The sequence below is a fragment of the Gymnogyps californianus genome, chromosome 1 (assembly GCF_018139145.2).
Source record: "Gymnogyps californianus isolate 813 chromosome 1, ASM1813914v2, whole genome shotgun sequence".
Lineage (NCBI taxonomy): Eukaryota > Metazoa > Chordata > Aves > Accipitriformes > Cathartidae > Gymnogyps > Gymnogyps californianus.
Window position 1 is genome coordinate 135,557,240 of NC_059471.1, and position 15,300 is coordinate 135,572,539.

The window sequence follows — 15,300 nt, forward strand, 5'->3', positions numbered from 1 at the left end:
ATGAATTCTTTGATTTGTGAAAAAGAGCTATGGGCACTTTTAAACAAGTCTTGAGCAGTTCCTCAAGCTGCCACTGTCATCTCTGTAGTTTTGATTTGAAACAGGCCCTTTTTAATTTCACAAATACAAACTTATTGTTTGGGTGGTAGTCATGCATAATGTCCATAATGGTTGGCTGCCAAGGATTTTTCCAGTTGGCTGGCTTTCTCAAAAAAAAAATTTTACTAATTTTCTAAACATTTTATTGTGACTATTTGAATTCAGAAATTTTTACTTCTGAATAACACTGAAACACTTTGCTTAAGAACACCTTTGTTTTGAACAAAGGCTGCTTATATAAAATTAAACTTGAAATAGAACCATTTTGACCAAAGCTTGTTTTTATGTTATTGAGAAATCTTAAGTTTCCCAGGATTCTCTGTTACGAAGATTTCACATTTGCTGGAAATCCCCTAGCCACAAAACTTTGCCCAGATACACCTGTACATTTATGAACTGCCTCATGCGGGGAAAGAGGAGCCGTAATGAAGCGGCTTTCTTCTGTACCTGTAAAGAAATGAAAGGAAGCCAGCTGACCAATAAGTAACAAGTTTAGCCTATCGATGCAGAAGTTCAGTACAAAACTCCAGTTTAAATTCACCAACCCAACTTCAGGGCGTCCAGTCCTTCACATTATATAATGTGTTAAGAGGTTGAAAGACCAATCCTTGCTGACACCAGTTCCTAGTATCCATTTCTTAACACATCAGGTAAACTGCTTTCCTCTCTATGGACTAGTTTTCAGACGCAGCAGCAGGCGGTTTCACGGTTATTTGCTAGTTAAACAAGCCCCACTGCAAGCAAAAAGCCTTAGGTTCATTTCCAGGTTCTGGAGAGCCCTACCTTAGAAGCCTACCTCCGGTCACCACAGGGCTGAACACTTCCCACTCCATCCCCTGCATTTTAGCAGCATTAGTATTGGACGAACAGCAGAGAGAACAGCAGCAGATCCCCGTGCCGCGTTCAGGCAGGAATCAAGAGAACTCTCCTACTGGACGACAGTCACACGAATAGAAGCAGCAAAGTACAGTCACCAGAGTCAGAGTAAGTAATTCTGTTGCTGTTTTTCAGTAGGGCCGCAGTTAAGTACAGGCACCCACCTGTTCAAGGAAACAACAGCAACCTCTGTTGCCTCCTCAAAATTCAAGTCTCTGCTTCAAGGCAAAGAAGCCAAGTAGTTTAAAGTACACAGGACAGCATATTTTTTAAAATTACAAAAAACTAAAACTTCAGTCAAACAGTTAATTTTGTACAGTTGCAAGAAATTTAAGTATGTCCTTAACATTTTAACATCAGTGGTTCTTCCAGGTAAGAGTCAGGATAGCACTGATCCATTAGCCCTAAAAAGGGCTCTTTTTCACAGTAAAAGATCAGCCTGGGGTTTTCCAGGAAAAAAAAAAATCGAAGTTATATGATCTGAGCAAAGCTTCATAGAGTAGTATTAACAGATTTTTACCTCAAAAGAAATACAGACGAAATGGAGCTCTACTTTGGAGCCTTTAATTTTTTTTTTATTTTTTTTTTAAACAGGCTTAAAATATGCAAATGAAGAAAAAGTGTGTTGATATTATAAATAACATAAATCAGATAAGCTTACACAGTAACACTACAAACACCCCAGTGGGGAAAGAATGCAGTACTAACAGCAACTATAAGCAACCATCAAGCAATCAAACTTGCCTAATTCTAGGCAAAAATATTCATCCATCAAGTGTGTGACTGCAATTGACAACAGGATTCTAGTCGGGTACAACTCACCCTGCTGATAAGGTTTCTTTTCAGAAGAGAGACCATTATTTCAACTATGTGCACATGAGGTTCCTCATCCCACTCACCGTTAAAAATAAATACTTCATGTTTGTGTACAGTGCTCTTCAACAGAGGTCTCAACAACACTAACAATTTCTTACAAAACACTCCTGAGAGGTAGGTGTATCATCATCCCCATTTTACAAATGGAAAAGAGATTTGCCCAGAGTCTCACCGCTGTTTAGTGTCAGAGCCAGGAATACGTCCCCTGACTCTGTACCAAACCTTTTCCACTAGGCAAGGCTCCTTTTTCGTTTATACTATTGCATTCAGAAAAGTTATTTTAAGACAACATATATGTTTAATATTACAATATAGCATTTTGTAATAAAACGAGAATACAGTATAGCTCATCTTTGAGGTACCATTCCTCTCCTCTCCCCAACTCTTTTACCTGGAGATAACCAAAGTAATTATGGACTAATGAAAAGAAGTTTTTAAAAATATGCACTCTAGGAGCAGATATGCAAGTGACTGAAGTTATGTTTCTGTTCATAAAGAACATTTGTGTTATTTCTCTAGTGCCAACTTGTATTGGGCACTAGGACCATGCAAATCGTGTTCTTTTAGGATGGTAAGCAGTTGCATGCCTTCCGTTTTGCAGTTTAGTGTCAATAACTCCAGTCAATCTCAGTAATTACTACAGATTCCTTTCCCAAGCTTAGTATAATGGTGACCTAAAACCATTTCCCCCTACAAAGACTCTTAAAACACTTTTGGAGCTACGCATTCAGCTCCCACATCCACTAAGTGAGAGTCTTGATTAAGACAAACACATGTGATTTCAGGTTTTAACAAATTTCCATTTTCAAGTTTTATAATGAAGTGACTAACTCCTGTATTGGGACTGACAGAAGACAACTGAGACTTTGTTAAATTTGTTGGTAAAGTACAGTTGAGATCCGAAACAAAATAACCAATCCAGTTCCTCATGTAGGCTCCATGACTCACCACTAATATATTAGCATCTAGTATTTTAGAAGCTCCACCGTTACCAGAGCTAAGTTCTGCTTCACTGCAGTGGTTTGTCCAAGGGAAAACTAAGTGTTCTTCAGATGCTCCTGAGCTTCTGCTTGCTGCACCATGCATGTCTTGCTCTTTCTGTTCCAATTCAACAGCTAGCCGACACAGAAATTCAAAAAAATCCCTTGCACGCTCTCTTACCTAAAGAGAAAGGTCAGAAGAGTATGTTGTGAAGAATGCAAGAGACTTCAGCTTTCAGGAATCTGAGATATACCTACTTTGGTTAGAAGACAAACATTTATCACAGACAAGTCTCAGAAATCAATGGTAAGTTACTGAATGCTGTAAAAACTCCTCTGCCCTCCAAAGCCAAGGTTGAGAGTAATGGCCATCATCCTTCTGCAAACAAGAGCTTCATGAGGAGTCAATCTCAAAATCAGTAATGTAGTTCTAAAGAGATGCCCTACTTGGCAGCCACTGTGATCAGGTCAAGTAGTGTTTTTAGCTTAGAAAATAACTACCTTTGGATGGGCTAAGCTCTCAATAAGATGTTCCTAAGTATGCAATAGCTGCATCTGCATTGATAAAATGGCCTAGAAAGTAGGGCACAAACAAATAAATACCATACTTCATCCAGTGTTTCTCCTCCAGAAGGCGTGAACGAAGGACATTGCTCTCCAGCAGCCTTTGCCATAGCCTTAAGCTCAGTCAAAGGCCTTCCTTCTGCAACACCGTATTTCTGTAAGAGGCAAGTTACAAAGAACAGGTTTAGCAAGATACATCAAGTCTACAGCACTGCTTCCAATGTGAACATCTCTTAACAGCTTTGTTTTCTTGGATTCTCAAGTGTTACGTGCAGGCTTAACTACCTTTTACATTTTATTCCAATATTGCGGGAGGAGGTATCTTTATATCTGCTATTAAAGTATATATATATGCGCTGGGTAGAGAAATACATTAAGAGCAGCATCTCATTTAAGGTACTAACATTCAAACACTACCTTCAGCCTGATCTTTGCCTTGAGATTTTTTCCTACATTCTTGACACTCATTCTTAGCATACAAAATTCAAGTGTCTTTGTAACTGAGGTTACATTGCAAACACCTCTGTATGTAGCTGTTCACATGAGGATAAACTCCATTTACTTTTCATTTGCAGAAAGACTACAGGGAATGATTTTTCACAAGTAAGAAACAAATAATTTCTCTACAGACCTCTGAAATCTCCACAACAGAGAAGGAGTCCATTTTAAAATCAGAATTTTTGAGAAAGACCAAAAAAAAAAAAAAAAAAAAAAGACAAAAACCCACAAGTACTCCACCTACTAAAAATAAACAATAAGGCCTCCCCCCATTTTTTCAGGACATACATTACTGCTGTGGACAGTGTTTTCAGAAAACAAGAAAGGCAAAAAAGATCTTAAAAACATATGTTAATGGACTCAGAGAGCATGCAATTAACTATCTTCAATTACATGCTTATTCCTGAGACCTCCAAATGCAAGACCCATATGAGAAACAGTAGTAAGAACCCATATATACCAGCTAGTTATTCTGGATCACTAGAAGCCACATTATAAAACATAATATTTATCATTTGTAATGTATTTTACAAGATAGATATATTTGGATGTGCATTACCATTTTTGACCTTGAAGATCTTTCCAAGGCACATCTCTAACAATGGTAAAACAGAATACTTCTGCCTCTGAAGATTAATACTTCGCTATCACTAACAGATGAAAAATGTATTCAAATTGAAAGCTTTGGTCTTTCCTTGGAATGTCTGAAGACAGTGAAAACACTGCACTTACGATGAGCATTTTGAGAAAGTAAGAGCTGATGCTATACTGTTAAACACTCAGTTACACGCATTCCAGAAATCCAGATGTTGATGACTAGGACACAGACACATACTCATTACTGAGGCTTTTTTGACTTCCATGTCACTATCCACTTGCTGTGGATATGCAATTAGCTGCCATAAAAACTAATTTATTACAGTCTTCAGAATTTAAATATACTGAAACACATTTACTTCAGCCTCTCAATCCCTTTCTCTAAAGCAAAATATTGGCAATTTAAGAACACTAAGAAAGACGTGAAGAAGTAAGTGCTCTGAAACAGCGGAAAATTAAATCCTAATCTTAAAGATTTTTCCAGACTTCTCTCATGAAAGCAAGGCATGAGAGAATAAAATTTTCTTAATAGGGTCAGCAACATATGTTCTTTTAATGGACTTTGCTTCTTTTCATGCAATTCAAACTTATTTCCAGTCATCCAGAGTAGTGACTTACAACCTGTGGCCCACAGACGCTGTACTTGCATTTCTATACATCCATACAAATGCCATGAAAGGGGAAAAAAAAGTAACAGAGACTTAAGATTATTCTTTCTAAAATTCTGTATCACGACCCACAATATTTTCAAAAACATCAGCTGGTAAAGCAACTAAAGAAGACTGAGAGGCATTTAACTTGCTGGTTTCAGGGGAAGAACTGGAATTTCTGACAGAATAAGAAGATCCAAATAGGAAATGCTACAATCGTGTTCTGCTCCTTAAACACTTATTTGCCTGCTGGCAATATGCCAGCCCACTTTTGGTTTTGTAGCATTTCCTTACTTAAAATTCAGCTGACACTCTCAGTGTAGCATCTGAAGGGTGATTCATTATTAGCAGGAACAGCCAGCATCTGAGTTTATTCTGATCAAGACATACTTAAAAACAGACAGAAGGTACAATTACGCCTGTTATCAAGCAGAGAGGCTAATCAGGAAAGCAGACTGTTCCATGGGCAGCAGAAAGCTTTCCAGTAGTCTTTGTGCAAATGAAAAGGTATAAACAGCTAAACAGCCAACATCGAGTTGCGCCATCAGGCTTGAGAAGGTAGGCAGAGGGAGTATCTTTAACACTTTACACATGGGGTTAGCAAACAGAGCTAAGCTTTTTATTATATTTAAGATAAGTAAGGTAAGATTTACATGTAGAGGGAATTAAATCATTAGAGCATCACAGTTACAGCACTAATCACTAAATTTTGGCTTTGCTTCACAATTCTGCAGTCAGGCAAAAAATTTATAGTACCTGATGTGAAGAGTTCAGTTTTCCATGATTAAAACCACATCAAATACTGCTCTCCACTGTTAAATCTACCATTTAATAAGCCAAGATATCTATCAGCACTAAGTTACATTTTCAAATTGTTCAGTGTTCAATATTAAAACAAACTCCGCACTTACTCTCTCTCGAAGTCTTGCATCATACTTGATTTCCAAATCTTTGCAAAACTTATTTTTTCCTAGAATTGTGGCAGCAGTCTAAAAAGTGAATATACGGTCACATCAATGGGCTGTTTTCTCATGGGATAGCTAGACCATCTTACAACACCACAGCCAATGTGAATCACATTAGTAGCACCCAACAACCCAAACAAACAAGATGATAGATAAAATTTTTTCAGCTAGTAATGTCTGTCAGAATTGGATATATGGCCTATGTCAGACCATAAAAGGCAGAAAAGCTGCAGTCTTCTGAAAGTTCTTTCATCCAGAACAGTTGAAGACACTTAGCACCCATGAAAGGTGGGCAGCAAGATGCATGGCAGCAGCAGGATTTACTGGGATAAAAGCTGCATCTTCTCTTGAGTATACTGCTACTCACAAAGCAATCATGTCAACACGTTCTTTACATGTAGTATGCGAGTCAGACTTACAAGCAGTACGTTCATCAGATTCACAAGCAGTACGTTCCTAAAAACTGATCGGTTAAACCGACTGTGAAAAACATAGCATCTAAAAATTAAATTACCTTCTGGCAAGGGCACCTCAGAAATCAAATACTCTTGAAGCAGTTAAGAGGCAGGAGGGTATTTGCTGGCAACATAGTGAAGTGTCAGCCTCAACGTTACGAGGGAGAAATGCACTGGATGATATATTCAGGAAAAAAAGATCTAGCTTATTGTATGCACCTGCCTTTTGATAGCACGTCCAAGGGACACAGAAAACCCAAAGGGCTTAGTCTGCTTTTAACAACAGTCTGGATGTCTTGAGTTTTGTGCTGTTTATCATTTTTTCTTCCAAGGAAGCATGCGATTTTGGGGGTGCAGGGAGGGCAAGACAACTGATCAAGAAGAAATTCTGATACCACTTTGGAAAAAGTATTGCCTGATACAGGCTCTACTGTGTTGGACATTATAAAGCTGTCTGGCTGCCACAGCCAATAAGGGGAACTAAAGGACGGCTAACCTGCTCCTGTTCTTACATGCACCAAAGTGTGAAGGCTGTACAGGATTCGCATACAGCAGTGACTGGTAATATCAGCCAGAAGTCTTGTGCAAATGTCCACATCCAATTGAACTGACATTCAAAGAACTCATTTTGAAAAGGCTCTTCAGATTCTGGCAAATAATAAGCAGCTTCATTGTACTAACAAGATTTTATGACCTATTTAATGTATTGCTTAGGAAAGGCTTTATGTTGCAACTTTAAATATCTGTCATAGAATAATGTCAAAATTCAGATAGGGTTGAACCAGTTTCCTTGTATATATGAATAGCATAGTTAATTGAATGATTACATCCTGAAAATTCTCCAGGACCAAGATCTTGTTCAGTACATAGAACAGACAACATTCACGTACTGAGCACTAGTTCATACTCTGAACTGTAAATATTAAACATAGAATCATAGATTCGTTTAGGTTGGAAAAGACCTTTAAGATCATCAAGCCCAACTGTTAACCTAGCACTGCCAAGTCCACCACTAAACCACGTCCCTAAGTGCCACGTCTACATGTCTTTTAAATACCTCCAGGGATGGTGACTCATTTACTGCGCTGAAATCAAAATCTGTTCTGAAGAAGAGATTAACTTCCTCACACCTTTCCTACACCATCCATTACTAGAATATCAGAATGCTTCAGAAACGTTCCTGAATCTTCACAGTACCACAGTGAGAGAAGGGATATTAGCCCCACTTTACAGATGGAAAAGACTCAAATATTTTCTCTTGTCCTTCTCAGGCCCCAGCCTGTCCCAGTCCTGAACCTACCTACCTTCACTGCTGTAGAGTTCTTGTCCCAAGGGCCTGAGCATCTCACAGTAGGCCCCATATTCCCCTGCAGACTTTGGTGTTATGCTCTGTTAAGCTTACAAGTCTTAGGGAGTTACGCTCTGTTCACACCACATCCCAGTCTGCCCAACCAGTCTTTTTTTCTTGACACATTGCAGGTGTGCCTGCTCTCTTCTACACTGCTAATTTCTGGTGCTAGTCTTTGACCCTCCCTCCTAGGCTTATTCTCTCAAACAGGCTCCCCTGCAAAGCCTCTCTCTGCATTTCCTATACCTGCTCACTTTGCATCCTGTAGCTCTCGGAATTCCTGCCCAGCTAGTACAACTCTCTTCGCACACATGCCTGTTTTCTCCTATCCTGCTCAGGCTTGAACGTTCAGCTGTCAGCCACGGGCAGTAGTCAGAGGACCACATACCACTCCTGGTTCCAGTAACCAGTACACACCCTGACTACAGCTGATTCAGGAGACATTGCAAGGAAAACTAAACTTCATTGCTAACAGTTTCTTTAAAAATCTTCTTTTTTCCCCCTCTTTTGCAAGGGAACTTGTACATTCCTCTCATACTTGAGCTATGAAGTGACAGTGTAGTAAAGGACACTTCTTCATAGATTCGCAGCTGCCAAAAAAGGGAGTTCCAAGCAAACGGAAACTGCAGCTTTACACATCTTTGGAAAAGCTTCCGTAAAGTCTGGATAGCTTGTCAAACAAATGGCGAAACACATTTCCTTTACGCAAAGGACAAATTCAGGTCTGTCTTCTACATTATGAGAGTGCAAATGCTTCTCAGGGAAAAGGCTGTCTCTAATATAAGGAAAAAAATTACCAACCTCACTCTCAAGCAGCTGAGCATTCAAAAACAATTCCCCTAAGGCAGGCACATAGCACAGTCTTATGAACGTTATAAAGCGCTATTAATGTTTTTAAATATAATCACTGCCATTCACACACTTAAAGGAAGTGACTTGTCAGGCAGTTATTATGCATTTTAAAAATACCTAATTATTGCACTCCTCCCTCCCTGTCTCTCTAGTTTGTTTTCTGCCTAAGTTGTGCTGCTACAGCACTTTATAGGATTGTGCTGCAAAACTGATGAGCAATGTTGATGATGTATGTTTTAAGAAAAAAAGAGGATTTATGCTAGATTTTGCTGATCTGGTTTACAGCAAGGCTTCACAGACTTTTGTAGCAGGACAACAGAGCAAAAAGCAAGCAACCAACAGGGCTACCAAGAATCACTTAGCAGTGAAGCCTACATGTCTCCTGAAATCACAGCATCAGTAACAGAAGAGAGAATTAAGGACAGGGCTTCCACAGGAGACATGACCTTCCTAGAACAGCTGATCTACACCTCTGCCTTTAAAAGTTCTGTTTCCCTAATTTTTTAGGTATTTCGTAATCTTGCACACAAAATCACACATAATCCCACTCAGTAAATAACACTTTTTCCTCTTTCATTAACCTATTAAAATAGTGCATCAAGGTGAGAGGTGTGCTATTACTTTCCTGCCAACACCCAACCTCTCTGCACATTTAATGATCCGTGTACTGACTTTACAGCAAAACTTGATCTTGACTATATTGGTCTGCATTCCTCAGAAAAACACAGCATACAGCCACAACGCGTAAGACAGTACAACTACGTCACAGCCAATTTGTTTTGTTTCTTCAAAGAAAAACTGACTTCGGTCTGTGTTACCTCTAAGTCCTAATTACTCCTTTAGCAAGAACCTATGCACATATAAAATAATGGCAAATCCATAAGAACAACGCTGCATGACATCCTGCAAAGCAAGCTGGTCTTCGTCGCTTCCTAACTGAGCTGTTCTCATCGAAGTTTCCTTACTCATAGAGGCCTTCTTGAATTCTATACAACTCAAACTGCAGTTCTAAGTCCATCCAAATAGTTTTGGCTCTCCGTCACTGTATTATTTTTGCATCATCAACAGCAAATAAATGCCAAATTCTGAAGCTAATATTTACATTCAGCTGCCTCAAGAAATACTTGCCTGCTTTGCTCGAAGGAGGTCACTTGAAAAGACATGAGTAAACTTCACATTACTGAGGAATAAACCAGCAGCATCTGCTTGTCTGAAACCAGTTGCAGAGAGCGGCTCATCCACTCCTTGACCTACAAAATAAAAACCCATCGACATTAAGACATGCAAATTTTAGATCATTTAGCAGCTGAGCAAGCATGGCAGCAATAAAGAATCTGCTCAGTCATAATAAAATGCTTCTCCTTCAGTAAAGCCAACCATTAGTAAAAGTCATTGTTCCTCTGGTCTTCCCTAAACTTAGTCACACAAATTGTATGAAAAAAGGGAGTACAGGCTAGGAAGACAGAAGGATCTATAGCGATATTTATACTAATGTATACATATGACAAACTTAAACATAAAACAGGCCTACATTTTCTAAATATGAGTAGTCATTTCGAATCACTTGTCCTTTTTAGAATGGTCACTAGTAGGCTTCCTGCAAGAGGAATCTCACAACTGAAACTGAAGCTCTGTAAACAAATTTGTTGATTGTCAATAAGAAAAAAGACAGTACAATTGAGATACTGTTGTTGATGCTAAAATACATATACGGAAAAAACATGCACATCAGGAGAGTCAAGTCCTGACAAATATGAAATGCCTGCTCCTCCCCATTCCCTAACGTTGACAATGCTTTGAAGAAATGAGGCAACAAGAAGGGATTCTGTGTAATGCAGAAAGCAGCACATGCTCTTTGCCAAAGACAGAGTTTCACAAGAATTTTACAGTTGATGTAAACGCAATCTGTTGTGGTCTCTTTCTCTCCCCTACTCCACCTCGCACATTGACACTAATGCTCATGCAGCTGCACAGCGAGCATGTTGATGGAATAAACCTAGCTGAAAAGCAGCAACCCTTCCAAAAATTGTTTTCAGCCAGAGTAGTCTGTGAAACTAGCTGGTCACAGAGCTCTAGGACAGCGTTGAGGGAACCAGCACTTTGGTAATCCAACTTGAATGAAACAGGTGTGCTCCTCTCACAGCTCAGAGCATCTGTGGGAGAACCAAGAACTGTGGCAGAGGGACAAACCTGTAACAAATTGCTATGTCCACACTTGTATCCCCTATTTTACTTTTGTAGGAAGCCAAAGCAGAGTGTGTGCAATTCTCATCAGATCCAGAACAACGACAAAAACAATTTTCACCAAGCAAATGCACAATCATTTATATGCTTCCAATAGCAAAAGACAGGACACCAGAAGTCCGGAACTTGAGTTCTGAGCGCCTCATCCGTAATTCAGTCAAGTGAGACCTCGGACCCCACCATGCCGGCATAGGTCTTACACCTCTCGAAACACAAGGCAATGTTCACTTTCTACACTGCAGAGGGGAGAGGAACCTACTATATGTCATTTGACACAGAGGGCTAGGAATTTAAAAGATGTCATCTGTACTTCTAAGAACATAAAGCAGGGGAATATTCTTTATTCATGTTATTATGAGCACAAAGCCATGTTGCAAGAACTGTAAACTGCAATGTCAAAACAGAGCTAGGAAAATCTGGAAGCACGATTCTTCCTCACAGTATGTAGCACTGTATAAAGTTTATTTATTCAGAGTACAACCCCACTAGGCTCCTCGTAGCGGCCTCAGTTTTCCTACAACAGACATCCAAGCAGCTCAGCATTTTCAGTTCTGAGCGTACAAGTCAGCAGTCACTAAGGAGAAGTCTGGTTTTAAACGTTGTGTCTAAAGACTGCCTTCCTAGAAAGAGCTGGGACTGAACAATTCAAGCATTTAAACAATCTTTACTTTTCATTCTTCCTTGCTCTACTGTAGGCTTTTTTTGCAAGTGGCAGATTACCTTCTTAAGGCAATAGCCTCCTTTACAACATGACCTTATCCATCCTTCTGCAGCTCCTTACTAACTCTATCATACAAACGTGCACCTGCCTGCTTCTTCACCAGAGCTGCAGCTCTCAGTTTTCATCTGAGCCCCAGAAGCCCTTTTCCCAGGCTTCATACTACTGAGATTTAACAGTGCTATGGGACACTGGCATCCTTAGTAATAGGTGCTGCTATCGCTTTATTTGATTACAGGTAATTTCCCCCCCTCCCCCCCGCCCTGTTTAGAAAAAGGAACTATTCTAATACTCCTGTTGATACCAGAAATGCATCACCATTTGTTGATATTCTGTGGAGACAGACTTAGAATCTTCATAGTTCTGTAAGCTATCAAGCTAACATCCTGGCTTACAAATAAAGTCTCTTAAGGTTTACAATATTATTCCGTAACAATACTTAACATTTCAGCAGTTGGTTATAGGATTTCACATTTTGCAGGGAAGAATAACTTTCCATCTCTAACAAGCTAGCAGAATAACTGATACTAACCCTGCAGTATCTTGTCTTTGTTGTATCTTGTTTCTCCACTGAAAGAGATTATAAACAAAAAAAATTAACTCACAATGATTTTACTGAATGCTGAAAAACATTATTATATTAGATACGAACAGGAGACAGCAGAGCCTGAATATGAAAAATGAGATACAGTACAGCACAGCCCCTTTTCAAAAAGATGTATCTGAAGACTTTACAACAACAACAAAAGAAAATATTTTCAAGTAGTCAACCCCAATCATGCCGTCAATATTTACTAAGACAAACCTACCTGGGATAAATCTAAGAAATTACTTCCCTTCCTTTTATCATAAATGCAGCATAATTTATCTATTACAATAACACCTCTATGCTGGAGAGAGGGAAGATGCAGGAAGACTCTGGAGACCTCTTATGAAAAGCATGTGCTAGCCAACTAGACCTCTGTGCTTTAAAGGGAAGCCAATTCAAGAGCTTATCAAAGATAGCAGCAGAGCATGCTGCATACCTTGAAGTAACACAGCATTAAGAAGCCAGAGCTGTAGAAAAACTACTAGAATGAACATCACCTTCTTTAAGAATTAGAATATTCTACCTTGAAAACCATAATTGACAGTATTTCAAGAGAAGAGGGACTAAAACCATGTCCAGATTTATTCAGGAGGGAAAATCTAACCACCAAACTTGACATGAAGAAAGTTAAGCATGCTGACTTTGTTGAGACTCGTCACCTGACTGAAATGTCATGTGCTTAAGTTTTTTGCAGTACTAAGGCCAAGCGTGCTGCTTGGTTTTTATACAGAGAGCTACCAACACTGCTGTGCAGAAGTCCTCAAGATGAGCCCCAAATAGGTAACTGATCACAGGCGGACAGTAGTTTTAAGATAAAACACTGTATTTTAGTATGCTTTAAACTCTTTCCGGTACAGTGGGCAGCAATTTAATTCTTCAGGCTCACCCCATGTCCTGATAGCTACTTCCAGCCTCCTGAGGAAAATGCAGCAGGCTGGATGGAGTCCATCCTGCTGGTCATCAATTGGGGTGCAGATGGGAGAAGAGCAGAATGTACAGTCTTCCAAGTAGCACTAAGAGAGCACAGCATATGCAAGCACAGTCTGATGGATGAACTCCCATCCATTTGCTAGTGAATGAACTGGGATCTTTCTGAAGTGTCTGCAAGAGTCCCACTTGAAGATTTCAAGTTGAACAAATTGTTTCAGGCTCACGTATTTTCTAGCTGATGTAAAAGTTAGGCTGCAACTACAGCACCAAGTCAGCAGATCCTGGTCTTTAATGGAATTCAAGAGTAACTCTTAACAGAGGAAAATCAGAAGGAAAAAATAAAGAAGTCATTGCTCCAGTTGCACTGATCAAGTATTAAACTGTATTATGCTAAAGGTTTAGCTTTCATAAAAATTAAACAGTTAACTACTGTCAATTGCAGGAAGCTAGATCTACTTAGTCTAGTTAAAGACAAATCTTTGTCAATACCCACTGCAGCTTGAAAGAAAAACTCACCTTAACAATTTTAATCAACAAATGCCAATTCCTTAACATTTCACAGTAGAAATGTTAGACTACCATTCCTAAACGAGCTCTTTGCCCCACCAGAGAGCTTTTGGCAGGAGAAAGGTCTTATGAGCAGCTACCTAAGAGTTCACAAATAGCGCTTACTAACGTTATGTATAACCCCGTACTTCCATCAATACCAAACTATACCGACATGGCTTGACTTATCTGGTTAACTGAAGTATATCGGAACAGGCTCACGTACCTAGCCAGGCCTCGCAACACCAGGGGCAGGAACTACACAGCCCTCGGGCTCAAGCGCCTCCCTGCCCAGCGGCAGCGACACCACCGGGCCGCAGGCCTCCCCGCTTCCCTCAAGGGCCAGCCCCGCGCTCACCCCGCCCGCGGGCTCCCTCACGGCGCACCCCCACCCGCCACGCCTGACTGACTGACTGACTGACTGACTGACAGGAGCCGTTACCGCTGAGGGAGCCGCGCGCGCCTAACGGACCGCCCCGGGGGGGGGGGGGGGGGGGGGGGGGCGAAACTCCGCTGACGTCACGGCCCGTCCCAGCACCGGCGAGGGGGCGGGGGCAGCGGAGAGACGGGGGAAGGGCAAGGCCTGGCACCGGCGGGGGCGGGGGGGGAGGGGTGCCGCGGTACTCACTGCCGGACGACGGTCAGCCCGAAGCGAACCATGGCGCGGCCGCACAGGTGCGCGCAGGCCCAGCCTCACCCCGCCACCGGCGCCGGCGCCTCCCGCCCGCACTGCGGAGCCCGGCCGCCCCGCGCCTGCCGGTGACGTCACGGCCCCGCCCCGGCGCGGCGGTGGGAGGAGGCGGGGATGTGCGGGAGGGGGGGGGTGCGCGGGCTAGCGCGGGGAGCCGGCGGCAGTCCCTCCACCCCCGCCGGGCCCCGGTGCAGCGGGCGGCGGCTGCCGGGAGAAACGCGTAAAGAGGGGTCCCGGGGCCGCCTGCTGACGGAACTCCCGCTCGTGCGTGTGGGAGCGTCGCTGGGGTGGATTTGCGGGAAGTTCACGTCCGGCGCAAAAGGGTCCGGTGCGTTTCACCCCCCCCCCCCCCAAAAAAAAAAAAAAAAGAGGTTTGTTCAGTGTAGCTGCATAAACCGCTTTCCGCATGGAGTTTCTCAAAAACTTGACTGCGCGCACTCCGAGAGCTCATGGTGACGCCGCGCAGGCGCTCAGAAGCGCCATTACTTGCCCGCTTTCCTAAAGGATGGCCTTCTTACGCGTTAAGCATGTTTGACGCCGCAGCGCACGCGTTCGTTGTCTTAATGTTTGGCAGAGGCTGTGGGGAGAGGTGCGAGTTCAGTCTGCGTTTGGTGGGGGGAGTGGGGGGAGGGGGAGCTGCGGCTCTGTGTGGCTGCAGGTGTGGGCAGTGCACCAACCAGCCCTAAATATGTAGAATATTCATTTTTAAAAATAAAAGGGGAGGTATGTCCAGTCTGAAGCATTTTTTAAGGTCTCAAGGCACACGAGAACAAGTCTTACCAGGAGCAGCTGAGGGAACTGGGGTTGTTCAGTCTGGAGAAA

General features: G+C 41.7%; 1 protein-coding gene across 2 annotated transcripts; it reads right to left on the bottom strand.

Annotated features, from left to right (window-relative positions):
• Positions 1-1,517: 1,517 nt before the first annotated feature.
• Positions 1,518-14,468, bottom strand: TIGAR (TP53 induced glycolysis regulatory phosphatase). Of its 2 annotated transcripts, none has more exons than XM_050902672.1 (6): positions 14,416-14,468; positions 12,255-12,292; positions 9,889-10,010; positions 6,052-6,129; positions 3,440-3,550; positions 1,518-3,012 (listed from the first exon to the last, which is right to left on the bottom strand). In XM_050902672.1, the coding sequence occupies exons 1-6, from the start codon at positions 14,445-14,447 to the stop codon at positions 2,554-2,556; spliced, it is 840 nt and encodes a 279-aa protein (XP_050758629.1). In that variant the 5' UTR covers positions 14,448-14,468; the 3' UTR covers positions 1,518-2,553. The 2 variants fall into 2 exon arrangements, with proteins under 2 accessions (XP_050758629.1, XP_050758636.1); XM_050902679.1 differs by having other exon boundaries at positions 2,969-3,012; positions 3,435-3,550.
• Positions 14,469-15,300: the final 832 nt, after the last annotated feature.

What these genes read in the sequence shown, in the direction of transcription:
- TIGAR (XM_050902672.1), bottom strand. Translation starts at nt 14,447, where the DNA reads ATGGTTCGCTTCGGGCTGACCGTCGTCCGGCA. An exon ending in GGGCTGACCGTCGTCCGGCA is followed by an intron (nt 12,293 to 14,415) that starts GTGAGTACCGCG and finishes AATCTCTTTCAG; the next exon opens with TGGAGAAACAAGATACAACA. An exon ending in CAAAGACAAGATACTGCAGG is followed by an intron (nt 10,011 to 12,254) that starts GTTAGTATCAGT and finishes TTTATTTTGTAG; the next exon opens with GTCAAGGAGTGGATGAGCCG.